We start from the raw sequence: 27,615 nt of genomic DNA, 5'->3' as shown, positions 1-27,615 counted from the left end.
TGTGTTATTATAGAGCAGAGCACGCAAATAATCTTTTAAATATGAATCAGATACAGGGACTATTATATAAACGGACAGCGGCTTATCGTTTCGTTACAAGCATTGGAAAGTAATCCAATTGTTATTTATCATCTTCGTTTTCCGTTGTATTAATTTTATACATTTTTGAATATTTTATATATATATTTTTTTTTTTTTAGGCTTATCGTTTTTGAAAGCTATCGACATTCAAGTTGAAAATCGAAACATGATCAAATTGTAAGGATGAATTTAGGATTTTACATTTGAAAGGGAAATTCTAGGCCGCCTGCTTGGATCTCTTTTTTTCCGAGTCTTCTGATAGGGCTTTACCTATGCCATCATCCGTTGTTGGCCCTGTTTCGGAAACCGTCTCCGGAGGATGTTCGAGGACGTGATCGATTATCCCCAGGGTCTTGGCCTCCTCGGGGGTCATAAAGTGGTCACGCTCCATTCGGGCACACATCTCATCGTATGAGTTATTCGCATGCTTTACATAAATTTTGGTTAGCTGCCGCTTAATTTTGATGATTTCCTCGGCATGTATAAGAATGTCTGTTGCTTGACCCTTGAATAAAAGAGAACATTTTTTGTTTTCCGCTTGAATCCGCAGCAAAGTGAACTTACTTGTGCGCCGCCCGAGGGCTGATGTATCATAATCCGGGCATTTGGCAGCGAGTAACGCATACCCGGTGCACCTGCCGCCAGCAAGAGGGAACCCATTGAGCAGGCCTGGCCCACGCACCACGTAGCAATCGGTGGCTTGACGTACTGCATTGTATCGTAGATGGCTAAGCCAGCAGTCACAACACCGCCCGGGGAATTGATGTACAGATGTATGGGCTTGTTGACATTCTCTGATTGCAGGAACAGCAACTGGGCCACCACGGTGGAGCTGATATCATCGGTAATGTTGCCCATCAGGCAAATAATCCGCTCCTTTAGCAGACGTGAAAATATGTCGTACGCCCTTTCACCTCGCCCAGTTTGCTCCACTACCATGGGAATCAGGTTGATGTTGCGGCGAACCAAGTTCGTCCGGCCCATACATGTTGCCTGGAATGGGTGCTTTATTGCCTGAGCTTTGCTAACAAGGTTTCAACTTACGGAATTATTTTGTAACAACCGGCTTACAACAGTTTTTAGCATGATCCTTGGTTGTTCTTCTTCTGACCGCAAATCAACCGGATTCGCTATGTTATGCAAAACAGCTGATTTGTATAGGCTAAGAGAACAACACACTTTTATTCATAGCTGACACAACTGACACGAATGAAAATGAAACACTGTTGAATCGTGTTTGGCATTTATCACGAAGGTCGTTAAAGCTCAATTTATTTTGGAATATGTTTTTCAGTTTAGAAATGCTCTAATTAAGTTTATAATGAACAAATTATTTTATTTTTAATCTACCTGTAACTACCTGTTAGGTATAAATATAATTTTTAAAAAGAAAATGTATTAGTTTATATTTTGTTGGGTTAATTGTATAAATCATCGCTTTTGGATTAGCAGTGTATTCCATTCCAATGTTCCACGGGGATTTTTAAGTATTCCGAGGCGTTTTGAAGCTTTTCTTTAATTTATCTTTAAAAGTTTTAAATCTTAGATATTTTATTAATTTATTCTTATTATTTTGTTAATTGTGCAAAGAAAAATACGAACAACAAAAATTCTTTATAATTTCTTAATTTTTTTTTTCAAACTTTTTAAATAATAAACTTGTATAATATAATAGAAATATAACATTTTTTAATATTATATTTGTAAGCCTAGATTATTAGATGGAAAAGTACAATTTAAAATATTCTTAAAGTAAACCAAATAGAGTATTTAGCAGTTGCAATTTCATAATTGAGCTCTATAATACATTTTTTTTTTTTGCTTTTATTGCTTTGTTAAAAAATTGCTTAGTTTGTCAATTCATTATACTATACCAACTCTTTTTGGCCATTGCGGAAACGCCGGCAGCTATGTGGAAACTTATAGCTCTTAGCTGTTTATGGGGCTTAAAATATTATTTGGTGGCTTCTGAAATAAAAAACGGAAACTCAACTGCCTTCGATTACAAAGGCGAATTCGAAATATTTAAAGTGAGAGAAATCTGTTATATCTAAATAGAAAAACTGAAAATATCTTTATTTTGTAGAATAATAACAATAGAAAGTATCTACGCAACTATGACGAAATGAGAGGCTTCAAGGCCTTCGAAGAGAATTACAAAGTTATAGAAGAGCACAACCAACAATATCAGGATGGCCAGACAAGCTTTAGGTTGAAGCCAAATAATTTTGCTGATATGGTAGGTGGTATTTCCATTCAAATAACACGATTTGCCACTTTAATTATCACTGATTTTTGTATCCAGAGCACAGACGGTTATCTAAAAGGATATTTGCGACTATTGAAGAGTCACACAGAAGACAGTTCAGATAACATCGCTGAAATAGTTGGATCGCCCCTGATGACCAACTTGCCGGAAAGCTTGGATTGGCGGCAAAAGGGATTTCGGACTCCGCCGCACAATCAACAGACCTGCGGTTCCTGCTACGCTTTTAGCATTGCCGAGAGCATCGAGGGGCAGGTTTTCAAGCGCACCGGAAAAATCCTGAGCCTAAGTCAGCAACAAATCGTGGACTGCAGTGTGTCACATGGAAATCAAGGATGCGTTGGTGGGTCTCTGCGAAACACTTTTAGGTATTTGCAGAGCACTGGTGGGATAATGAGGGCCGAAGATTATAAATACGTTTCAAAGGTAATTTTAGGAACCTTCTTAATGTAATTCACCGAAATCGGAAAAAACCTTATCAGATTTTTAAAGCTAAAAAAACAACTAGAGCAATTGTAGCAGAACGGAATAATTGTATTTAAAAATTTTTCAGAAAGGAAAATGCCAGTTTGTTCATGACTTATCGGTCGTCAATGTTACTTCTTGGGCCATTTTACCTACTCGAGATGAGCAGGCAATTCAAGCCGCAGTTACGCATATCGGACCGGTGGCCATATCAATTAATGCTACTCCCAAGACATTTCAACTATACAGGTAATCAGTACTTTAGTTCATTTTAATTTTAAATTTATTATTATACTTATTTTCAGCGATGGCATATACGACGATGCAGCGTGCTCTTCATCCTCTGTTAATCATGCCATGCTGGTTATAGGCTTTGGAAAGGATTATTGGATTTTGAAGAATTGGTGGGGCGAACTTTGGGGGGAATCGGGTTTTATGCGGATTAGAAAAGGGGTTAATATGTGCGGAATTGCAAACTATGCTGCATATGCAGTAGTTTAGTAGCTTAAATTTAAATAATTTCAATTTCTTTTTTTATTTTCAAAGTTTGTTAAGGGGTTACATTCTAAAAAATCGACAAAATTTTAAAACTAGTATTCATATTTGTTAACATAGAGAAAACTATCACGGCTATTAAGCTTTCCGCATAAAATTTCTTGAATTTCTGACTTAGTTATAGCCGATTTTTGATTCGATATTAATGAATTTTTAGCTTAGTTATATTGCAAAGTTATAATTATTGCAGATTTCTAAAATTAGCTTTCTTTCTTGCTTTATTTCAATTTAATTTAAAGACGTCTTTAATCCGCACTTTATAGATACATACTGTCCTCAATTCGTAATCTCTTCGTTAAGGCTGAGCTAACTGCTGAAAAAATAAAGAGTAACAAAGTGAATTAATGTCTGGATAATACACTGTGCTACACAACTCGAGTTTTCACTAAAAAAATTAAACAGCTCAGCCCTTTTTTTTTGCCATATTGAGAAAATAAATGTTATGTATAATGTTATGTATGTTTTGTGTTGCACAGTGTCATTAAAAGAGCTGATGTAATGAGTTTTAAAGGCGTGGCAATAAGCCAAGTGGAACCCTTTTATTACACAGCACTGTGCCCGCCCCCAAAATCAATAAAATGGGACTCCCCCCTTTTTTGGAGAGGTAAATACGAACTAAAGCACACGAACGAATTTAAAAGTATTTATGAAGTGATAAAAGCCAAAATCCCTTGATCGGTAACTCTGGTCGCTGTTCGCTCCTCCCACAAACTGAATCATTTATGGCAAATTATAATGCGTTTCGTCGCCCGCCTAATGGATACATTGTATTCTATAATGGCCATATAACCAATAATAGGAAAGTAAGGTGGAATCGCTCTCAGCGGTGCAACCACTTTGGAATTACGGGGACGCGTCGCCTCTGTAGACCAATGAGAGCAATTTAAAGGACCGCCGTAGGCAGGACTTCACTTCAACTTTACAACTGCTCCTGCTTTTGGGGGTTGATTTTTTGAAGGTAGCAGCGGCGCCGCGAGAGAGAATGCGCCATCCATATACGGAGTATGCAAAGCTGGAATATAACAATTTTAATTGAGCAAAGTCAATAAGTTGAACTATTTAAATTTGTCTGTGGTGTCCCCATCCTCGAAGGGTTCGTACTTATTTTTGCCGCCGAAAAAACGACTTTCCCCTCTGGCTCACTCTCTCGCCGAAAGTAATCAAAGAAATATCGAAGGATTTGGTTAAGCCTTGAATGACATGCGCAGCAATAAAGAGCCAAAGTGAAGTGATTAGGCACGCCGAATGCCATTGGTGTTGACTATAAAATAGTCGGCAACTTAGTTTCGTTACAGCAACTTATGCTCGAACGCGCGCAAAAAAAAAATAATAATAAAATAATTAAATTAAGTACCAAAAGAGCATGGAGCAGTTGGCACAGTTTGTTACAAAATCATTTGAGTTTAACTTAACTAACAACAGTGTCCACGCCTTGTTCAATTCGATGACGGGCGCGCGAATTAAAAAACACACGGAAGTGAAAAACGCCATATTCATAAATTCCATTTCCGCTTCCGGCGGCAGTTACGCCGATACGTGTGCCAGTGGTGACGAGTCCGTGGATATAGACATCACAGATTTATCCGTCTCCGAGAGCAATACAATTATCGCCGCCGCATCCGTTCCGGAACCGACGACGGAAGAATCACTTCCAGAGGTCGAGAGTGTGGAGACATATAGCCCAAGTCCCAATATTCGCAAGACAGTGGCAGCCGTGGCAGTGTCAGAGCCAAAGCCCAAAAACTGGCTAATATCAGATGATTTGGAAGTGGAATCGCCGCCGGAAGGTAACATGAGAGAATAAAGCTTTTAAATACTTAATCAGACCCGTCGGGAATAAGAGTCTACTAATATCGAAGTCTTCGGATATCTATACTTGGAATATAAAATATATAAGGAAAAGGTTTTTTCTTTTTTATTGCCGTTGCTGATCAAGAATATATATATATATATATGATTTATAAGGTCGAAAATGACTCGTTCTTCTGACTTCTGATTAGCTTAAAATGCATAAAAAATTTACCCAAATTGTTTATGTTATTTTTTTGAGAAATCAAAGTTTAAAAATAGAATAACTAAGTCAAAAAATCATCAAATTCAATTCGGAAAGCTTTTCTATGTTTTCTGCATACTTCATTTAAAATTAAAATTTTTGACAATTTTAATGATGTAACCCCTTATAAAATTTGAAAAAAAATGAAAATATTTTTTTTCTTTACAACCTTGCTAAAAAGACTCGCCTGTTCATGCTGATCAAGAACATATATAATCTATGGGGTCGGAAATGACTCCTTCTTTGTTTTACAAGCTTCTGACTAAAATTATAATACCCACCCTTCCAGGGTATTATAATTTATATTATATATTTATTATATATATTATAATAAATATCCGATTAAATGAAGAGATCTTCGAAGACGTTCATGAAAAACATGATTTAAATCGGAGCCCAAAATCGAAAACCAACCCAAAAATAAAAAAACGTAAATTTTATTTGTTAATATTCTTAGTTCCATGTGTCTAAATTGGGTTTTTGTACTTCCAAAAATCACTTTAATCTCTTAAATCCACTTTACCTGCCATCCTTGGAGCAGTAGACTGCGATCAACCGCTCTGAGCCACATTATAGCGTCGCCAGCATCAAAGTTGTTCAGCCTCTGGCAGCGGCAATGCAAGAACATGCCCAAGCACTTTAGCAATTCCGAGGTGGATGCCTGCAAAAATGGTCATCAAGTTTATATATTTACAAGCGAAGGCTAAAATATGAGACTTTTTATTGCTTTTAATTTAATTTTAAAGGAAAAAAAACATCGATTTTTCTCCAGTTTTTCCGAATTTAATTTTTCTGAAAGCTCAAGATGCACATTGTTTTTCAAATTCAAAATAAAAACAAGAAAGAAAGCTAACTTTGGCCAGCCAAAGTTTGTATACCCTTGCAGGTAACAATTAAAATATATCATAACTAAGCCAAAAATGCATTCATTTCGATTCGGAAAGCAGTTTTGTGTTAGTTTTTATTAATTTAAAAAAACTGCATACCAAATTTAAAATTTCAAGAAATCGAAATTTTTGGTTATTTTTTCTAATTTTAATGATGTAACCCCTTATCAAATTTCGCAAAAATGGCCAAAAAATCGATTTCTACCGGACATGTCTAGAAAGATTCGCATGTTAATGCTGATCAAGAATATATATGGTTTATGGGGTCGGAAACGTCTCCTTCACTGCGTTGCAAACTTCTGACTGAAATTATAATACCCTGCAAGGGTATAATAATGATTTTTGTCTTAGTTATGGTTATTTTTTAACTAAGAACTCTTAGGTGACTCTTTTTCTCTCCATTTGCCATATCAATGATGCCAGCGTAGAAAAAAAAATCCGAGTCAATTTAGGCTTTGAAAGAATTTTGTATTGCAAACCGGAAATGTGTTCTAACGACAAATAAATAAATCTACTTTTCAAAAAGTCGCCGATATTTCAGAGTCAAAAATTTCTGCGATAATAGCGGCGAATGTAATCGAGTCCACGGATGACAGCAACACGCCAAAGTTGGCGCCTGATAAACCAGAGCTTCCCGAGAAGAGGAGCTGTTCCCCAGAGCTCGCAACCAGACTCAGGGAGCACTGCGAGCACCTGGACTCATCATCGGTGGTGAACACCAAGCAGCGGCGATCGCGGACCAACTTCACGCTGGACCAGCTTAACGAACTGGAGCGGCTTTTCGAGGAGACGCACTATCCCGATGCCTTCATGCGAGAGGAACTGAGTCAGAGATTGGGCCTCAGCGAGGCCAGAGTGCAGGTAATTATTTGCGCGGACCGGTCATAAATTTACTCGAACATTGCGACATGACACTGAGGGCGAGCGAGCACAAATTGATTTTCAATTGATATTCATTACACTTGTACTAATGACAACAGGACATGGGCATTGTCTCCCCAAAAGATTCTTGCCGGGTTCCAAGTTTTGTGAAAGCATGGCCTGATTTTTCAACCACCGTCGCTGTGAAAAATATATGGGGTGTTAAGTGGTTTACGCCCCACCCACGGCAGTCTAGGAAGCAAGTAGAAAATTGTTTTAGCATCGGGGGGTATGCCGGTTAAAGATTAAATGCTCAATCAGGGTGCCAGCAATAGACACTATGTGGTCATGAAATATGTACTTACAGCAGGAGTGTCACTGTTTTTATGGCCTGTAATAAATTGCTTAGCTTTTTGTGGAGCATGGAGTGAGCATTTCCAACTTCCAAATGCATCCCAAGTGTAATTAATGTGAAATACAAATATAAAAGTTTATGTAATGCCCCATAACATGCACAGAAATTGTTTATGAATATAAATCAAAATGAAACAGAAAGCTTAAGAATTTTGCAGCAAATCAATTATATATTTTAAAATATTCTTTCAGGTTTGGTTTCAAAATAGAAGAGCCAAGTGCAGAAAGCATGAAAACCAAATGCACAAAGGTGAGCCAAAATATAAAATAAATTTAACTATTTAACTTAATCAATATACATAGTGTTTGATATCAAAATAAAACCCCATGGATATTGTAACCAAAAAAGAAACAAAACTCCAAGCTTTATTAAGCTGTCCTCATCATCATCACCCACCCGGGCGCCCAATCTAGCCAAGTTTTTGTGCCAATTAAGCTTAATTAAAGTGTAAATTGCAATTAGTTAAGTACACAAAAATCAGCCAAGACCATTTACATTCCGGAATACCGTTCATTTTCTGGCTTATCAACTCGACGACGAGCGCCAATATGTTACGGTTTTCACAGTCATTTAAATGTCTCTTCATTAATTCAACCGGCTCCCGGCCTTTCAACCCTCGTTTCCAAGGACTTTATCCCATTCATCAACTCCCAAGCTCACTCAATAGCATTTTGTATTCTCCATTTTATTGCTCGAATATTTAATTTGATGAAGTTAGCAATGATTTGTGTTGCTGTTGCGCTGGCGCTAAAAAAAAGAACATTTTTATTATGTATATTGCCAAAGGGATTTGAATCTGAGCAGATGTGATTGTGAGAATTGATTATAATTCGGAAAGCAAACAAAACTGAATAAATTGCAAGGTTTTACGGATGAGCTAAAGCACGGCGGATATTTTTAAAGTCTATTTATGTTTATTTAAAATGTAACACAGGGGACTTTAAGGCCTTTGAAGGGGTGTACAACTTTGCAAAAATTAAACAATCAATTTAGAAGTCAAATTATTTTATTTTGTATTTTAGAGCACATTTTAAACTCTACTTTTTGTAATGTATTGTTTTAGTTACTAAACAATAAATTGAAAAAAGCTTCCGCTTAATGTACTGCTTAGTTACTAAACACTAAATCGAACACAACATCCGCTCAAAGAGCCCTGTAGGCGTTACTTAATTGGATTAAAAGATTTAATCACATTTATCAAATTTCCCAGCCTAATGTTGCCATATTTCAATACTGGGGACCGGACATTACAGGCATAAAAAAAAGTTTCGTGAAATGTAATCAAATTGAAATTTGGCATAAAAAAAGCACAACAGACAGCAGACTACGAATGGGCAGCGTTTTATGGGTTCATATCAATTCTCAGGCTCTTTTTCCGCCGGTGAACCACCCATAAACAAGACGTTAACCTGGCCCCCGGTCCCTGGAGACCCATTTGTATGTGAGCTTCCTTTCAGGAGTAACACGTCCCTGTGGTTGAGTGACGCAGCCTCCGGGTCAGGGGCGTTTTTCGAGCAATAAATTACAAAATGAATTCAATTACTTGTCACTGAATGAATCTTAAAACGATTTGCCAATCTACAAAGTATGCGGAGTTTAAGTACATGCATAATACATATTTCTTTGCACCAGGGTAATTTGGTGGATCCATAAGGTATATTTACATCCTGGCAGGGTATTATAATTTTAGTCAGAAGCTTGCAAAGCTTAAAAATTAAAATATACACAAAATATACCTTACGTTTTTTCTCTCTTCTATGCACAAAAATATATTTTTTTTTAAGGCTTTTTGGTGGGCAGCCGTAGTCCTCCAATTGCAACGCCTTTGGAGCCCTGTCGCGTGGCGCCTTACGTCAGCCTGGCCGCACTCCGTAGCTCATCAGTTCCGTCACAGCATCCCACAATTGCGACGAATGCAAGCTCGCAAGGATCTAGTAGTGCGACTACCGGGAAAGCTTCGAGCGTAGATGCATCATCACACAGCACTCCAGCGATATCGCGTTCAGCTGTTAAGCAGTTTTCCAGCACGGTCGCTGCAGCGGCCGCTTTTTCAGCTTTCGATCCAGCGATTATTTCCGTGGCAGCTCATCAGGTAAACAATAGTAGCAGGAAATAAACAGAAAGTAAAACAATTTCTCTAAAAACAAAAATATTGCAGTATGCGGCGGCGATAACCAATGGAACGGTGCCAGCCGGGCTCTTTTCTGTGCCACAATACTCCATAAATCTGGCCGCCTTTGCCGCTGCTCACAGCAAGAGCTCGAGCATAGCAGACCTCAGGATGAAGGCCAAAAAGCACTCGGAATCCTTGGGACTGCAGGCCGACATGGTTCTTTAGTAAGCCCACACAGCTTCGTTTAGAGATGTAGAGATTTATGTACATTCAGTTGATGATAATGTATCGTCACTATTAAAAAGGGATAGTCACATTTATTTATTTAATAAAACACTTTACTTAATTAAAGCTACAAGTAAGATTGATTTAAAAGGAAAACCACGATATCGACAAATAAAAGAACTGTTTTTTTCGAAGGCCTTTTGGTTTTGACGGGAAAGTAATAAAAGAAATTAGTTTTATATTAAAGAATACTATTCAAATGTCCTGGAGCCTCCTCATTGCCTTACTCCTAGATAATACAACTTGGTCCGCACTTATATCGTAGCCTAGCTCATCAGCAAGTCAGTGAGTTTCGTTATAATCCTGCAATTTTGCGACTCTCTCCATCACCCAATTAGAACGAATTGATTATGTGTTAAAAATTTAAATTTCAGGCTTTTCTTTTTTAATATATGGAATCATTATAGCATTATAATAAAGGATTTACTTAAGTACATATATATTAAAACACCCGCCGCCGGTAGCGTTGCTAGTGATGCTACATAGTCCAATAAAAAAAAGCATCCTTCCATCCTGCTTCCTCACTTTCTCCGGCTACCCAACTTGTCCAGAACAAAATCCTTCAAGGGCTGATAGTATTGGTAGCGCAGGCACAGCATCTCCGGGGAGTTGCGCAGCTGCTCAAAGGCCTCCGACTCGGACTCCATGATGAACACAGCCGTTCCGGCCATCGCGAAGGCCACAAAGATAACGGACGGGACGAAGGCGGCCAGCAGATGGAATTTGCGAAACTTTTTCATCTTTCGCAGCGATTGATCCCCGTGCAGAAAATTATCCCCCGGAGAGCTGGAGTTCAAGGCGGCAGCACCGACGGACTGTCCATAGTACAGATTCGGGGAATAGCTGCCATGCTGCTGCTGCTTAGCGTCGTTATGCTTCCGCGGATGATCGTATCCGCCATTCACAGTCAGTCCGCTCTCCGTGGACGAGTGCTCAACGGAGTCGCGATACGTATAGCCGCCGATTTGGGTGGCCAAAAGGTTGATCCCATCGAGGTTCGACGATCTGAGCCGAGCCTCTTCGCAGACCGGCTCCAAGCTGGATATCTGAATGCCACCGTTAATCTCGCCCATCCCATGATCCTGCCCATAGCAATGGGCACCGTTGGGCATACCATAGCCCAGAGGCTCTGACATCGTGGATCTCGGCAAGCTGCTATATCCTAAAGCAAATATTTTAGATATAAAAAGAATAATTAACAAATGGCAAAAAACCCACGGATTTGCGCTAGATCGCCTTGGGGACTGGAGGGCGTGGCCGGAACACTGCTCGCCTTTCGCTTGCTGGAATTTGAATTGTTGATCTTTTGTTCTCGCAGTGCATTTATGTTTTCAGTCAGAATTTCACGCTCAGTTCTTCCAGTGTATCGGAATTTGGTGCCCCAGGAGAAGAAGCCGCCTCCAGAGATGACAGCCGCACTTTGGCTATTGGGTAACCTAAGTACATTTATATAAAAAACATTAAATAAATAATTATGCTGGCGTCTTAATATTGTCTTACGTAAAGAACAGCATCTGTTCGATGGCACATCTCCACAAATAGCGACAAGCAGCTCCGGTCGGGCACTTAAAGCCCACGGTGTGCTTTTTCTAAAAATTATATTAACATTTAAATTAAGTACTTATTTCATTATTGTAAAAAAGAACTTACGGGCTCACGACTGGCATCCGTATAACTCAGATGGGCTATAAACATTTTGCCTTCAAAGTTGATTTTATGTATTTCGTTCCAGCGAAAATGTTGAGATCGCTTGCCGGTAACGAACGTGCTTATACCCGAGTTATTTATGCCGATATATTGCTGGGATCCCCGGTGATCCTTCACAGGGTGTGGATCAATGCCGTAGGTCTCCAGACCCCGAGCTATGCCCAAGAACTCGTCCATAGCTAGGGAAAGATCCTGGCCAGGCTCACGCTTTTTATGCAGCTCGATTATCTTTTTCTCCAGATACTCGGTCTGGCGTAGGGCTAATTCTATGGAAGATACGTAAGCTCCTATATGAACATCTTCGTTATAATCTCCAAGCTCTTCTGCGATGGAAAAGGTATAAATTAGTAAATATTTATGTATAGTAGTAGGCATTTACTTCACCTTGAACTATCAAGGCTCCCAAGGCAGCCGCCTCGCCCAAAGAGCAATACAAGCGGCCATGACGGAGATCCCTCTTCAATTGCTGGTACAACATAATCCGGGCATTTCCAGTCAACCGAAACGGATCCGCGGGGTAAAACTTTACTCTTAGAGAGAATAGCAACGGATCCATTTCTGTGAAGAAAAAAAAATTATAGAAATATGGAGCATAGAGTAGCCTATACTATACTTACCCTTACATTGCTTTATTATGGATTTCGACAAGTCCAGCCAGTGCTATTAGCAAAAAAAAGCAATTAATCAATAATAAAATATTATTTAAAGCTTGAACTTACCCTCTGCTTTGAGGTATCCACATACCGCAGGCCAAAGTAATCCTTTTCTTTTATTTCTAACTCACCACACAAATATTCTAAGAGGTAAATGCCTTTATGGAACGGCTGTGAAAATATTAAAATCTGGATAAAGAAATCTGTCTTGGAAAACTGAAACTTAAAATCAATTTCACAGAAATCTGTGCTGAAGTTAGTTAAAAACAAAACGGTTTATAATTATAGATTTTAAAGAAACTCAAGAAAACTTGAACGTTTTAATGTATCACAAATACAATTTACATAATTTATAAAATGTTACTTAAAATATATTTAAACTTATGAAACGGAAATCATAAAAGTATCACACACTTTGGCGGTATGCAGAAAGGGCGTTAACGGTAACCACCCCACATAAAGTCCTACCTGCAGATGGTCGATTGTGAGAACTAAAAATAAATAAAACATAAAACAAAAGCCAATCCAACTGTTTTTTATAGATATATTCAGAAGAAAATTATATGCAAAATTGTTTCGGAAAATAAACTTTTGCATTTATTAGTCATCGAATTTTTTTATATTTTTTCATAAATATAAACTAAAAAGTAGTAAAAGGATATTGCCGATACAGGGTCCAAAGAGATGAGTGCTCAAGGTAGTTATATATCGACTTGAATCGGATGTTTTTGAAGACCACTCAAGTTCATGGGGACAACAAACCTGAAATTCACATTCTAGGATGTCGGAATCATCCAGGAGACGCACTGTGCATTTGTACACAATATTGCCTTCGTTTTTGCTCCTGAACATTTTGTTGATTGGAATGGAATGAACTTTTTCGCACTTTTAAGAATCGTCGTTGTTTCACTTTGGCACAAAAGACACAGAAGTGGGCGGATTTGGATGGTTCATTACTGAAGCAAACGCTGGCTGCTAAACATTTTATTTGTTTTACTTTTTCTATTCATAAATATTTCGGCAACGCCAGTGTGTCCTTTGCCGTCCTTTGGCTTGTTCCCGTTAGGGGTGTTTTTTTTTCTATGAAAAGGAAATGTACCAAAAAAGGACAAATGCCACACTCATCGGGAGCCATAAACATGTGTTTATACAGATGTGCCTATTGGTATTATCAGGGGGATAATATACTGGAATATGTCCAGGAGGATACTACTTTTAATGTATTCAGTTTATTTATGAATTAAGAATATATTTTGTTGTTTACAGGACTATCGAGCTATCGCAGGATAACGGATTTCGTATGTTTCCATAATTTATCGATAAACCGTCTGCATTGAATCTTTATTATCCTTAAATTAAAAAACCGACCCATAACTTGCGTTAACCAAAAACAAACACCAATGTTTTGGGTTAATCAATCATCATATTTATCATACACTTGCATGTACAATAAAGTTCAGAATATTTCCCAGCTTAAAGGCCTTTATGAAATATTCGTCATAAGCTGAATAATTAATTTCTCCATTTTCTTCCAATTTCCATTTCTTTTTTTCTTTTTCGCTTATAGAGTAACTTCAATGTACTCCACATTATCACACAGCACAGCATCGGACTCGTTTTCAGCCTGAACTACGTACCCAATTTTAAAGGACTTTTGAGCTCCGTTGGTGACCTGATCAAACTCCTGAATAAACTGGTCGGCAGACTCGGGAGGAAGGCACATCAATAGGCCGCCAGATGTTTCAACTGATCGCCCAGAACGAAACTTGGTGCTTTGCCCAATCAAAGAACTGAATTTCAAGACATTTTTGATAATCGGCAGCTTCTCAACTTTGAATAAAACCTTTTCCTTTTGATATTCAGCGAGATTCTTGGCGTGACCCAAGAGGCCAAATCCTGTGACATCGGTGGCGCAATGAGCCTGATATTTGTGCATTAGCAGGGCGGCTGCAAAAATAAATATAGGTAAATAATACAAAGGGGAGATTAAAAACTTAATTACCATTTTTGTTTAAATAAGTCATTGATTTAACTGCTATTTCAAAGGTTTCCTTAATGTCGTCGTCATTGAACTCCGACATGAGGGTCTTGTATTTCTCCGTCTTATTCAACTGCCAGAGGTGGGCATCCATCGCCATCTGACCGCCCAGGGGCTTTGTAAGTACCAAAACATCGCCGGGCCGACCGTTTGAGGGTCTTCAAAGGAAATAATATTATTGATTTGTTCAGGATCCGTATCGTTGTAGCACACTTACAAAATAATTTCCCTATTTCTGCAGACAGACGTCGCAATGCCACCCACAATACACCAGGGATTGATCTTCAGTTGCCTGATAACCAATGGAGTTTTTCCATAGCCATTGCTTTTCAAGGAGTCATGAAACCCCTTAATGATCAGCGAAATGACAACGTCTCGTTCAGTTTCCGTAAAGCTTGTCGATGTGCTAAGGATCATTTCCACTGAATCGAAGTCCGTCACACCAACGGCAAACACATCGCTCAGAACATTGGCCAGAGCGATGCGACCCAAAATTTCAGGGTCGTTTACCATGGGGTAAAAAAAGTCCACGGTTTGAACCAGTAGTAATTCTTTGTGCCGAGACAGTGGTATAACAGCACAGTCCATTCCAGAGCCTAAAAGGGTTAAAAACAGTTTAAAACTGATAATTAACATTATTTGTTATCATTGCCCACCGATAAGGTATCCATCGTTGTTGGTATTAGCTATTTCCGTTCCCCTAAGATACTTTTCCAGTACTTTTTGGGGGATTTTACAGCTTCATCCGGTGTGTGTGGTGAATTTGGTTAATTGAAAGTCAGGCTCCAGCCCGTGTTCCTCGGGGCGAAACATATTATATCAATTCTTAATTTCTGGGCAGCTCGTGGTCTCAGCTAGGGATGGTAAAGTAAAGTTGTTGTCCTAGGCTTATCGATGAATTATACGATCAATTTAGTACTACATTTGTTTTCGGTAAAAGTACAAATCCATTGATAATTAAGCAATCAATAAATCCGATAATATTACTGCTTTTTTATTGTATAATAAAATACGTTTACATGTTGATGATAATTTCAACGAGACGGAGATGATAATTGTTCGATATCTCGTTCCTATCGATCAAACCTAGTGGTGGTAAAATAATACCGCTATATGTATATTTTTATACCCTTGCAGGGTATTATAATTTCAGTCAGAAGTTTGCAACGCAGTGAAGGAGACGTTTTCGACCCTATAAAGTATATATATTCTTGATCAGCATCAAGAGGGGAATCTTTCTAGACATGTCCGGAAGAAATCGATTTTTTGGCCATTTTTGCGAAATTTGATAAGGGGTTACATCATTAAAATTTTTGATTTTGATAAAAAATTGAAGTTTCAAAATTTTTAAATGAAGTATGCAGATTTATTAACTGTAGAAAATCTTGCACAGAACAGTTTTCCGATTTAAAATTAATGCTCTTTTGGCCGAGTTATGATATTTTTAGTTTAAAAAAATTAAGAAGTTTTTTAATATAAACAAGAAAGGAAGCTAACTTCGGCACGCCGAAGTTTGTATACCCTTGCAGATTGGTTTCGATGTTTATATTATAGATTTAAATGCTGAAAACACTCACAAAACAGAGTTTCATTAAATTTTACCTATACTTATTATGTTTACAGTTTGACAGTTTCAGTTTTACTTTCCCAGCTTTACATATTTTATACATTTACCGATCGCTTCAATGGCAGCTATATGATATAGTTGTCCGATTTTTATAAAATTTATACCAAAATTCTAGAATAATAAAAAAAGCTTATATCTGAGAGTAGATAAACATACGTGCGCAGGGATCTGGGAAGCACAAGTTCATCAAGTTCATTGTAATTGTTGATTGATGATCACCTGATCGGCAGAGGTGAAGCTGGAGGAGCGAGCAGCTGGGATGACAGATCTCAACCCGATGGCAGTGGAGGACGGTGATCGGATCTTGGCTCCGGGCTAGTTGAAACCCTGCAGCAGGCGTAAATAATTAAAATATTTATAAATGCAATTTAAATATGTAAATGTAATTGATGGAACACACAAATATGAATCAATAAAAGATGGTGAAATCAATGTGCAATTTTTTTGTGAAGGCGGCATTTATTTGGGATCGTTTGGGGAAAAATCTAATTATTTTGAAAGCAAAATCTAAATTTTTAAATTTGTTTTCTGAATTTTAAACATTTTTTTCGAAAGTTTTACAATTCTTCTAAATTTTTAAAAAATTGTTTTAATTTTTTAAAATTTTTCTGAATTAAAAAATTTTTTTTTCTGAATTTTTAACATTTTTTAGATTTTTTATATTTATTTAAGAATTTTTTTAGAATTAAACGAATTTTTTTAAATCTTTTAATTGCCAAATTTGAATTTGAATTTAACGACGATAAGTTTCAGTGTGCCCAGGTGCAGTTGTAAAATAACACCTAAATTTGGATTCAAAGGGTTTGAGTCTCCGCTAACTTGCGCCGGCTCCTAAATGGTTTGGAACTTGGACATTTTATAACAGTTTATACCAGTTTTCAGCTGCTTGCTGCTGATTTCTGTTCGCCTGTTACCCCAATTTGGGAAACGGGCAATTTGCTTGGAAATGTTCGGAAATTTGGATGGGCTGCTGTAGGGATGTTGTTGTAAAGGGGTTGTTGTTGCCATAAGCTGTTGTTGTCGGCAACAAATAGGTATAAATGCATAAAATAAAATATAACAGTTTATACCAATTATTATTTTTGCTCAAATGTTTTTATAACAGTTTATACCAGTTTTCAGTTGCTTGCTGCTGGTTTCTGTTCGCCTGCTACCCCAGTTTGGAAAGCGGCCAATCTGAATGAAGTTTTTTTTGTTCACTTGCATGAGTGATACTCATCTGCATCAGTGATGCTCATCTGGCTATATTTCAATATTGGAGGGCAATAAAGTCGGGCTTAATGGCAGTGATGCGCATGTACACCAGTGATGCTCATATAGCTATTTTTTTGCATTATTGGTAGAAAATTGCATCTCACTAGCTGCCAGTGATGCTCATCTAGCTATTTTGCATTATTGGGACAAAATGGCATCTCACTAACTACCAATGATGAGCATCACTGATGGAAGTGAGCATCACTGATGGATGTGAGCATCACTGATGGAAGTCAGCATCACTGATGGAAGTGAGCATCACTGATGGAAGTGAGCATCACTGATGGAAGTGAGCATCACTGATGGAAATGAGCATCACTGATGGAAGTGAGCATCACTGATGGAAGTGAGCATCACTGATGGAAGTGAGCATCACTGATGGAAGTGAGCATCACTGATGGAAGTGAGCATCACTGATGGAAGTGAGCATCACTGATGGAAGTGAGCATCACTGATGGAAGTGAGCATCACTGATGGAAGTGAGCATCACTGATGGAAGTGAGCATCACTGATGGAAGTGAGCATCACTGATGGAAGTGAGCATCACTGATGGAAGTGAGCATCACTGATGGAAGTGAGCATCACTGATGGAAGTGAGCATCACTGATGGAAGTGAGCATCACTGATGGAAGTGAGCATCACTGATGGAAATGAGCATCACTGATGGAAGTGAGCATCACTGATGGAAGTGAGCATCACTGATGGAAGTGAGCATCACTGATGGAAATGAGCATCACTGATGGAGGTGAGCATCACTGATGCAAGTGAGCAAAATTTCTAAAATTTGGCCGCTTTCCAAACTGGGGTAACAGGCGAACAGAAACCAGCAGCAAGCAACTGAAAACTGGTATAAACTGTTATAAAAAGATTTGGGCAAAAATAATAATTGGTATAAACTGTTATATTTCATTTTATGCATTTATACCTATTTGTTGCCGACAACAACAGCTTATGGCAACAACAACCTTTTAACAACAACATCTCTACAGCAGCCCATCCAAATTTCCGAACATTTCCATGCAAATTGCCCGTTTCCCAAATTGGGGTAACAGGCGAACAGAAATCAGCAGCAGGCAACTGAAAACTGGTATAAACTGTTATAAAAAGTCCAAGTTTCAAACCATTTAGGAGCCGGCGCAAGTAAGCGGAGACTCAAACCCTTTGAATCCAAATTTAGGTATTATTTTACAACTGCACCTGGGCACACTGAAACTGATCGTCGTTAAATTCAAATTCAAATTTGGCAGTTGAATTTATTATTATTTATAACAGTTTATATCAGTTTTCAGTTGCTTGCTGCTGGTTTCTGTTCGCCTGTTACCCCAGTTTGGAAAGCGGCCAATTTGAATGAAAAGTTTTGCTCACTTGCATCAGTGATGCTCATCTGCATCAGTGATGCTCATCTGCATCAGTGATGCTCATCTGCATCAGTGATGCTTATCTGCATCAGAAAATGTAAAGCTAGGAATGTTACTGTAACTGTCAAACTGTTTTGTGTGTGTTTTCAGCATTTTATTAATGTTATGAATAAATATACAACTTTTATATATTTTCTTTTATTTTTTATTTTTAATTATTTAACCAGAATGGCTCGATTCTTAGTGATCCAATTGCAATCTGCAAGGGTATACGAACTTCGTCGTGTCGTAGTTAGCTTCCTTTCTTGTTTTTTATATATGTGTATATATTTCTATGAAAAAAATTAATCTGTCATAAGCATTGAAATAAATATTGCGGTCAGTTTTAAAAACTATACATGACTGTTATTTTAAAAATGAATTTGATACTGAAACTTATGGTTTGTATCTTATATTACAATTCTACAATTTATGCAAGTAGTTTCTTAATTTCATCCTTTTCCGCTGCCTCGAGGTAGCTTTGGCCATCTGGAGTAGAGCCGCTCTTACTAGCCCCCTGCAACATGCAATATGATAAATGTTTATTAGTTTACAATATATGTACAGTGGGTTACTCCAACCTTTTTCAGCAGAAATTCCACACAGCTCGTATGTCCCTCCCAAATGGCAGCCAGAATCGGTGTAATACCATGCTTGTCTTTTCTCTGCAGTGCAAATATTCCAAAACAAAAATAATATATTTAATTGCGGTGAATGCGAATTCCTAATCTTATAAATGAGAAAGCCGGCACAGAACTGCTTTCGAATGACTAAACAAATGCACACACATACATACACAAGTACATATGTATGTGCCAAAGTTTTATATGTATGTAAATACATTAATGTATATAAATATATAAACACCGTCTATATCGTCGCATATATCTAAGTACTTACATCAACGTCTGCTCCTATTTTAATAAGGAATTCAAGCACATTAAGCTGGCCAAAATCCGCCGCATAGTGGACTGGGTACCGTCCCTTAATTTCCTCGTTCACATTTTGTGCCTGCATTTAGGTGTATATTTATAAAATTAAATCAAATCAGTTTTTACTTTGGAAAAAATACACACATTGTTCTGAAATGCAGCTTGCACAGCGTCAATTTCTCCGTTTTTTATGGTCCAAATAATGTTTTCATTCGTTGTCGCACTCATTTTTTCCTTTTCTTTATGGCTCGACTTGTCAAATTCAGCTAGAGATGGACCTTGTGCGATAAATTTAGAATTCTACCCGTATTTGGAGTGTTTCAAAAAGCCAGTTAACTGGGTGTTATAAAGCGTTTCAGTGTGCCCAGCTGCCGTTAAACGTATAAGTTTAAAAAAAAATTTAATTAATAATTAATATTATATATTATAATAATTAATAATATATATTAAATCAATATAAGTCATCATAATTGTATGCAAATCGGTTGGGATATCATAAGGCCGCTACAGGAACGATCGGTAATTGTAGAGGAAAAATGCCAACCATAAGTGTAATTTATGTAAATTTTAAATTGAACCGGATTCTTCATGATCCAATTGCACTCTGCAAAGGATAAGTTAGCTTCCTTCCTTGTTATTATAAGAAATTATTGAAAAATACAAGTGCATCACAGACAACGTTATTTTGTATTCGACATTTATTTATTTTAACTAATAACAAACGAACTGTGAAACTTACATTCAACATTCATTTACAATTGGAATTTCATAAACTATCACCATTTTTTTCGTCATGAGAATATTGAGCAAAAAGTAAGTTGTAAGACGGAAAATTGCAGCATTGCATGTCGGTTCTCTTCCAATGCGATCCCTTCGAATATTCCACTTCCAGCTCTTTCATTGTTTCGTACGCCAGAGAGCACTATTTCAGTAAACAAAATGTGAATACAAATACAGCCAAAAAATATTTGTAGAACCCACCTTATTTGCAAAAATAGTTACTATAAATTTCCCGGGCTTGAACGTATTGATCACTTGATTGATAAGTTTCCTGTAGTTACTCAAAGCCACATTCGTTTCAAAGCTCACGTACGAGAACTGATTTTCGGGAGTAATGTGGATCGTCATGTATTCTCCCTGTTGCAAATATATCAAATTAAATTAAATTTCCCTTTGGAATAGGTAAAGTAATACCTTATCATTTATTCCATTCATAGAATATCCACAAGGATCAAATAGGAAATCGTCTATATGCATGGTTGGCAAGATTGTATCTATACCGGATTCCTACAACAAAGAAAAACTAAAATTAGTGCATTTTTTCTTTAGACAATACGTAAATCTGTATACCTTGGTAGCTTCATTGGCACTGGCAAATTTATTCTTGTAAAAGATGGACATAGTCTCCGCATCTAGATCCTGCATAAGTATCTCAATTGTTTGATCCGGCTCAGAGTCCACATCTTTCTCGTCAACAGAGATAAGCTGGGGAGAGGCCTTTACATCAGAGCGACTGAAAGTATAGAGGTACCAACATTCCAAGTTCATAGATCCCAAACAATAAGATCTTCCATTGGGGAAAATGGAATCCAGATACGTGACTTCCTCTGTAAAGCCCTGATGCGGAGTTATCTGGAGAGGGAACAAAATTCTAGTACAGAATAGAGTTAATATGACGTGCGTGGTGTCTTTACCTGTACTTCAGGCCTTGTAAAATTCTTTCGAGAGTAGAATAGGTCGGCAACCACATCGAATCCATTTTCAGCTGCTAGCTGCAGTAACAGGCTCAGGCATTTTAGAGGAGTCGTGGTTCCACATGTTTTTAAAATCCACCTTCGCTTCGAAACAAACATGCTGCTCTCACTATTATAAATGCTTTTGTTAATCAGGAGTTTAAATTTAACAAATCAATATAAAATATTACCTTAAAACAAAGGCAAGTAAATTATCATTTTTGGAAGTGCTTATTATTTCACAGTTGACATTGCCAAGAACTTTTTCCCAATCAGATCTGAAACAAATAAAATAAAATAAAATTAGTACTTTTGGAAAAGGGTGACCAACCTTCTACTAATCAGAGGCTCTCGTCTGAACACAATGTGGAAGGCCATGCCCAAATAATGAAATCAATTCAAAGATCGAATTATGTGACCTTATTTGTTAGTAACACGTGTCTGGGCAGAGATAAGCGCACAAAAATAATTTATTTCGCTTGCTTCCAAAGTTCTTGTTGTGTAAAGGAACTTTTGCCCGAGACTGTTAGTGCACCCTCGCCGCTTGCTGTCTCGAATGCACACTTAATTACAAAGTGTCACCTTTCGGTAGACTCACCTGCTGATGTTCCGCAGGTCATTCTCGTTGTTGGGGCTCTCCTCGAACCAAATTTCAAGGAGTTTTTCAACCCCTTCGAAAAAGTGCTCCCCGTTTTCAAGCATGCTTTAAATAACAGATGGAGTTGATAACGCAGAAATGTTTTGTGATGTAAAACAAACGATGGCGCTATCGATGGACTAGCCGCCTATCGATAACAGAAACCAAAGGCAAATATCGTAATTACACGTTAAAAAATAGTATTGCCCTATAATTTCTTTAGATACTCTGAAAAATAAAATGAATCATAAAAACAACACCGAACACTGTTGAATTAAATTTTACATTAACCAGTTTATTGTTTATTGTGATTGTTAAAAATTGTATAGAGTATTTTTATTTGAAAAAATAAATGAGTAATATTTTTTGTATCTTAACCTAAATATGAAGGGTCTTAAATTATTTTAGACGATTTATGTAGATTCGAAAAACAGCATTAAGTTTTTAGTTTCTTATAATTGTATATAATTTAAATATTTCCTTGAAAAGTTTGCATTGCGTGATTATTGCTTTTTGCATAGTTTTACTATTAAAATGTTTTGTGGAGATTATTATATTATCACATGATTTTCGTATAGGCAAGAGATTTAAAACATTATTTATCTTCATTTTTTATTTATATTTTTAGCTTTAGAAGTTGTTCAATTGCGTAGAAAGCTGAAAAAATCATTGTTATAACTGAACGTTTTTAATTTCAATAGAAGCAATTTGTGTGTTATTAAAAAATTAAAAATACTGTAAAATGGTTTTAATAAATATAAATATATATATATAATAAGTTTATTTTTAATTTAATTGCATTAAGTATTGATGTCCTTCTTGCTTAAGGTCTATATTTAGTGTGATATTATTTAAAAGGGTTTGACATACTGGTTTAATTTTTATACCTCTCTTTAACACTAATAAGTATTTTGGTATTAGTTTTTCGCTTTAAAGATACAAATGAATAAAATTTAGAGTTTAAAGAATGCAAAATTTTATTAATAATCTATATTATACTTCTGTAATCCTATACCGTTTTTGTTTTTCTCTCTTAGACGCGACCTCTCATAAATAAACAAAATGTGTGTGTTAGGGGTATTTTTGCTTCTTTTGTTGTTGTTGTTTTGTTTTTCGAAAAAGTGAGTGAAGAGGGGAATATATATTTGGCGTTTTATGTTAACTTTGCATTATTTTCACTGGAAACAAGGTTAAGCGGAGCGGATAGATCCGCACTTTCACAGGTATCATTAAACGCCGGCAAAGAATTCGACTTCTTTCGCCTCATTAGAATATCTTTAAGTGCTGCTGCGGCCTCGGACTCATCCATTTCCTTTTTGTATTTCTGAATTATTAAAAGATTTCACTATTAGATCAAGTCAATTCAAAGAGAACGTAGGGGGTACTTACATTCAAAACCAGACCAGAAATATCAAGGGCTTCCCTAGACGTCAAGAAATCTGGCTTTGTTGGTTCTATTGTAGAACATGACATTTGCTTGTGTTCTGCGATTAAAATTTAAGTATTTGTTTAATATTTAGGCAAAAATTTGTGCTTATAAAACTTGTTGAAATTCCGATTAAAATTTTTCGGAATAAACAATAAAATTCCAGTTAAAAATGACAGAAGATAGAAACGGTATCAATATGTAAATGGATATGGATTCACTTCTCCTCTTTTCGCACTCATCTTACTCTAATATTTGGTAAATAATATAATGTTTCAATGATATATCTTACTCTTTTTTGATCGCTCCAATTCTTTAGGACGCCTGCGTCTGGTGTGTATGGTATCGCGTCTCATCGAATGCGGCCTGTTGACACCATGCAGCTTAAAGTATAATCCGCAGGCATTGCATACCATTTCGCCTCGAACACTTCGCCGCCAAATTGTTGTTGTGAGTGTGCCACAATTGGAACATGACATATCTTTTTGAGCACCAGGTATGGCATTAAAAAGGTTTATGTTCTTTAGAAGATGAAAACAGAAATAAAAAGAGTTTTAAATTAATGAAACCAATAAAAATGTAGACTAGAACCTACCCTTTTATCTTTCTTTTCCTCTGGAGTTGCTTCTGAAGGGGCGTAAGTATCAGTCACATTCTCATTAACTACATCAATGCAATCGGTTTTGGTAGGAAAACTTTGTTTTCTTCTACATGGTTTTGATTTGCTGGATTGAGCCTCTGATAGATCCTGCAAAAGGTAATATTATTTAAGTAATTTACGTTTACGATATCAAAAGATAAATCTTACCTTTAATAGTGCTATTGGTTCTTCAGGTACTTTTGTAAATGATACTGTTGACGGAACCGGAAACACGAAAGACTGGCTCATCATGCTGCGAATTATTTCAGTAGCCTGGTTTTGATTTTCCTCTTTGCTTTTAGCTATAAGATGAAAATATATGCCAAGTTAGAAAACCATTCTTTACTCCTTTACCTATTTAAACTTAATATTCACAAATTATAAGCACTTACCAGCTGATCGAGCCAGTGCCTGCCAAAGTTGAGTGGTGGCCGCATCTGTTGCATGATCTGAGCTCAGGCTATCCGGGGTCTTTCGATCGTTAATCGAGGACGTAATGTCCATCTCCAGTTTGTGAGAGTCAGAGCTGTCGCCAGAATCCTGCAGGGAGTTGGTACTCGCCTTGGGTGCCTTTAGCTTGTAATCGGCGGCGGCGGAGGATCCACCACCACCACCAACTTGGTTAATGGTAATACTGTAGTTTTGATGAAAATCCTCTTCACTTCTTAAGTGCGACTGAATATCAAGAATTGGAGTTTGGCAAAAATTGTGTAACTGTGGGGGGACCACCGCTGTTGATGCGTTCCGTTGATTAGAAGAGTAATCGTTCTTTTGTTTTTTGACGGATAGGTCAATCTCAACTCCGTCCTCGATTTCATTTTGTTTTAATGGACGTTTTGATTTTATCACAGAACTTTTAATACTTGTATCTACTGTAGCTGCGGCAGAAAAGCACGGAGATTGCGGATTCGAGCAAGGAGGTGAAATGACAATCTTTTTGCTTATATCCATGAGAACGGCCGCCGTCTCGAGCTGCTGCTGTAGGTTCTCATACTTTTCGATATCCGCAGACTGGCTGCTGCTGCTGTGCGAGGAGGATGATCCAGGCATTACCTTCTTATTATGTGCAATAAACTGATCGCCTTTCATAGTTATTGATTTGAATAAACCTGGATATAAGCTATGCTGCTGCTGCGCTGCGCTCTCTTGATTGCTAATCTCAATCTTCCGGTCCAACGGCTGCTGCTGATGGATGCCGGATGAGTCTACTTTGCTGTTGTTTTCGTACTTAACCTTAGAAAATGTGCTCAGCTCGGTGAGAGCCTTGGCAGCTATAGCCTCCGATGAAGCCTTTAAAATTTCATCAAGCTTATCATCCAGTTCGTTTGGATCCTGAAAAGAATCACAGCCTTTTAGTTGATGTTTTAAATCAGGGAAAAGTACTTAGGAATACGGGTAATGTTATTTGATATTTAGAAGGTATATATAGATACTGATAATACTTACTAGTAACAGAGATTTTGATATATTTAAAAATTCTTTCAAAGCATTATTTGAATTGTTCGCCATAATTCGAAATTTCTCAAAGGAATCCAATTTAGCCCTGCAATCAGTGCAGATCAAGTTGGGTAATCCATCGTGTGGCATTGCCTGGAAAATTAGAAGAAGACAATTCAGTTTCTTTTTTGTAAATGTGATGTAATGTGAAACAAAAATAAGAAATCATAAGTAAAATACAATTCATGATCACGTATATTTCGTTTTTTACAAGTCTAATAAGAATGGGAGATACAAATAATTATAATATGCACCCTTGAGCAGATCATTAACTTATTACTCTGAACTGTTATCAGTCCAATTTCCGTGTTTCTAACTAAAAAAAATAAACTCACTTAATAAATACGAAATAATGAAAACTAAAAGTGACCTACTCCTCCAATTAACTGAAACCATGAACGCCTCCTACACACCGACACTGAGAAAGCGCTCTTAATCAATCAAACTTGCAGGGGAAATAATATGTTATCTATACGAAATGGATTAATGTACATATGTATGTATGTAGGTCTCTGCCGCTCACATTTCAGCCGTGTTCATACACAAGTACATGTGTACATATCAATATTTACATTTTTATGCTGGACATTGATGTACGATAGCAGTGTGCACTTGCTGCGTGAGTATGTGTTCATTTGTGTGCGTGTGTGTGGGTGAGTGAACGGCTCCAAAACAGTTAATCGAAAAAAATACTAAACAATTGATACCGATTGTTAATAGGCCATTGGATAAAAGCGCCCCAATCATTTCCTATTATTTTGACGTGTGGTGTCGTAATCACATAGATAACACACACAATCAAGCGCTCTCAACGGTGAGTATGTATGTATGTAGGTATACCGCGATATATCCACACACAAACACACACACACCATAAATCACGCTTGTGTGTGTGCGTAATTAATGTAAATTCGTTTCTGTGCAAATGTGTTGGATGGAAATCTGCTTACCTTAATAGAGAGACAGTTGAATATCTGAAATGTAAGATGTGGTGATGAATCATCATCTCCTCCGCTGCGCTCTTGGCCGTAGTTATCTGTTCTGCTGCTTATTTTGGTTTTCACATTTGTGTTTTCGGCAGCGAAATCGCGTTGATTATGTAGTGAACGTTCCTCCCTCGGGAGTTGTTCCGTCTTGGATGATTTTCCTTCTCCTTCTCTGCATGCAATATTTTCATGTTGTTGCTGTTGTTGTTGCGCTACCTGCGTCGACGATGACGACGACGGCGATGACTGACTTTTGAATACTGATCTTTCGGCGATGTCCGACAACTCCAATTGGCTCTTGCTGGCAAAAGGCTTAGCGTACGCTTGTTGTTCACTGCCACTCGATATTGTTCCCGCAGCAGAAGGCACACTTGGTGTGTTGTAATGTGTTTGGTGAAGGGATTGGGATTGGCTTGGACCCGTTTCTGGTACTGATAGCGAGTTATCACCGAGGCAGCTGCACAGATTGGGGCTCAGAGCCCGAGCCCTGCAGAAGCAGCCAGCAGCACGCTTTTCGGCCGCCTTTTGCTGCTGCTCAGCTCTGTCTTGCGGCGCACTATTATGCGAAATATTATAAATTTGTAGTTCTTGAACATCGCACTCGTTAACCAATGTGAGGCACAATCGACAAACTTGACGAAACTTATGTGGTACATTATACATAATTAAAAATTTATGTGTTTGCACTGTGTAAAGAAACTTGCATACGCCACTCTCTCCGTTATCGAGATAAAAAAGATAACTTTAAAATAAATTATAAAATGAATGTAAACACTATTCCTCAATTTTTCATTGTCACAATCCACGTTCAGCTCACTAAAAATAATTCACTCCAGTGGTTCAATTTGCATTTTACGTTCATTTGAGCTAGTTTCCGTCCGAATTACGGAACCAGGGATGGGGCTATGCTCGCAGTAGCATCAGAAATACAAGAACATTTGTATTGCTTGTTATCGATAACAAAAACTATTTACATTTATTGTGAAATTTATACATCAAAGATGATTAAACTGTTGCTTTGAAAAATTAGTGGGTTTTAAAGCAAATGAAAAATTGTCATCCTCCTCCAACTTTGATTATTGTATTTTCTGAAACGAATGGAATCGG

The 27,615-nt window shown here is 37.4% G+C and overlaps 8 protein-coding genes across 12 annotated transcripts; 2 read left to right on the top strand and 6 right to left on the bottom strand.

Annotated features, from left to right (window-relative positions):
* Positions 1-88: 88 nt before the first annotated feature.
* Positions 89-1,309, bottom strand: ClpP (Caseinolytic protease proteolytic subunit). The gene is made up of 3 exons (XM_017170304.3): positions 1,126-1,309; positions 646-1,074; positions 89-586 (listed from the first exon to the last, which is right to left on the bottom strand). Exons 1-3 carry the CDS (start codon positions 1,165-1,167, stop codon positions 299-301), a joined length of 759 nt encoding a protein of 252 aa, XP_017025793.1. The 5' UTR covers positions 1,168-1,309; the 3' UTR covers positions 89-298.
* A 656-nt stretch (positions 1,310-1,965) lies between these two features.
* CtsL4 (Cathepsin L4) lies at positions 1,966-3,766 on the top strand. Its single transcript, XM_017170045.3, has 5 exons — positions 1,966-2,111; positions 2,168-2,320; positions 2,387-2,773; positions 2,901-3,061; positions 3,118-3,766. Exons 1-5 carry the CDS (start codon positions 1,992-1,994, stop codon positions 3,311-3,313), a joined length of 1,017 nt encoding a protein of 338 aa, XP_017025534.1. The 5' UTR covers positions 1,966-1,991; the 3' UTR covers positions 3,314-3,766.
* A 909-nt stretch (positions 3,767-4,675) lies between these two features.
* Positions 4,676-10,049, top strand: LOC108076956 (short stature homeobox protein 2). Of its 2 annotated transcripts, XM_070287298.1 has the most exons (5): positions 4,711-5,154; positions 6,834-7,168; positions 7,775-7,832; positions 9,368-9,675; positions 9,742-10,049. In XM_070287298.1, exons 1-5 carry the CDS (start codon positions 4,731-4,733, stop codon positions 9,919-9,921), a joined length of 1,305 nt encoding a protein of 434 aa, XP_070143399.1. In that variant the 5' UTR covers positions 4,711-4,730; the 3' UTR covers positions 9,922-10,049. The 2 variants fall into 2 exon arrangements, with proteins under 2 accessions (XP_070143400.1, XP_070143399.1); XM_070287299.1 differs by lacking the exons at positions 9,368-9,675; positions 9,742-10,049 and adding an exon at positions 7,886-8,537 and having other exon boundaries at positions 4,676-5,154.
* Positions 10,050-10,358: 309 nt separating this feature from the next.
* On the bottom strand, positions 10,359-13,583 carry Frmd5 (FERM domain containing). 4 transcript variants are annotated; one of them, XM_070288849.1, is made up of 8 exons: positions 12,756-13,583; positions 12,408-12,530; positions 12,306-12,348; positions 12,073-12,246; positions 11,632-12,011; positions 11,482-11,570; positions 11,200-11,417; positions 10,359-11,143 (listed from the first exon to the last, which is right to left on the bottom strand). In XM_070288849.1, the coding sequence occupies exons 1-8, from the start codon at positions 12,936-12,938 to the stop codon at positions 10,503-10,505; spliced, it is 1,851 nt and encodes a 616-aa protein (XP_070144950.1). In that variant the 5' UTR covers positions 12,939-13,583; the 3' UTR covers positions 10,359-10,502. The 4 variants fall into 4 exon arrangements, with proteins under 4 accessions (XP_070144950.1, XP_017026028.2, XP_017026027.1 ...); XM_017170539.3 differs by having other exon boundaries at positions 12,408-12,512; XM_017170538.3 differs by having other exon boundaries at positions 12,408-12,512; positions 13,104-13,583.
* Positions 13,584-13,776: 193 nt separating this feature from the next.
* On the bottom strand, positions 13,777-15,408 carry Sps2 (Selenophosphate synthetase 2). The gene is made up of 4 exons (XM_070288862.1): positions 15,036-15,408; positions 14,597-14,975; positions 14,344-14,537; positions 13,777-14,288 (listed from the first exon to the last, which is right to left on the bottom strand). The coding sequence occupies exons 1-4, from the start codon at positions 15,190-15,192 to the stop codon at positions 13,903-13,905; spliced, it is 1,116 nt and encodes a 371-aa protein (XP_070144963.1). The 5' UTR covers positions 15,193-15,408; the 3' UTR covers positions 13,777-13,902.
* Positions 15,409-18,996: 3,588 nt separating this feature from the next.
* LOC108076948 (myotrophin) lies at positions 18,997-19,892 on the bottom strand. Its single transcript, XM_017169998.3, has 4 exons — positions 19,734-19,892; positions 19,558-19,668; positions 19,239-19,322; positions 18,997-19,174 (listed from the first exon to the last, which is right to left on the bottom strand). The coding sequence occupies exons 1-4, from the start codon at positions 19,815-19,817 to the stop codon at positions 19,088-19,090; spliced, it is 366 nt and encodes a 121-aa protein (XP_017025487.1). The 5' UTR covers positions 19,818-19,892; the 3' UTR covers positions 18,997-19,087.
* Positions 19,893-20,269: 377 nt separating this feature from the next.
* SamDC (S-adenosylmethionine decarboxylase) lies at positions 20,270-22,079 on the bottom strand. Its single transcript, XM_017169967.3, has 7 exons — positions 21,921-22,079; positions 21,514-21,600; positions 21,284-21,452; positions 20,940-21,221; positions 20,784-20,876; positions 20,571-20,726; positions 20,270-20,511 (listed from the first exon to the last, which is right to left on the bottom strand). Exons 1-7 carry the CDS (start codon positions 22,022-22,024, stop codon positions 20,356-20,358), a joined length of 1,047 nt encoding a protein of 348 aa, XP_017025456.1. The 5' UTR covers positions 22,025-22,079; the 3' UTR covers positions 20,270-20,355.
* Positions 22,080-22,233: 154 nt separating this feature from the next.
* On the bottom strand, positions 22,234-27,393 carry GATAd (GATA zinc finger-domain containing protein GATAd). The gene is made up of 8 exons (XM_017170561.3): positions 26,473-27,393; positions 25,472-25,615; positions 24,418-25,357; positions 24,194-24,327; positions 23,981-24,133; positions 23,678-23,906; positions 23,349-23,443; positions 22,234-23,283 (listed from the first exon to the last, which is right to left on the bottom strand). Exons 1-8 carry the CDS (start codon positions 27,169-27,171, stop codon positions 23,113-23,115), a joined length of 2,565 nt encoding a protein of 854 aa, XP_017026050.1. The 5' UTR covers positions 27,172-27,393; the 3' UTR covers positions 22,234-23,112.
* Between the last annotated feature and the right edge of the window lie 222 nt (positions 27,394-27,615).

The sequence above is a fragment of the Drosophila kikkawai genome, chromosome 2L (assembly GCF_030179895.1).
Source record: "Drosophila kikkawai strain 14028-0561.14 chromosome 2L, DkikHiC1v2, whole genome shotgun sequence".
Classification (NCBI taxonomy): domain Eukaryota; kingdom Metazoa; phylum Arthropoda; class Insecta; order Diptera; family Drosophilidae; genus Drosophila; species Drosophila kikkawai.
The sequence above is the reverse complement of the archived record's forward strand: the minus strand, read 5'-3'. Positions and strand labels throughout refer to the sequence as shown.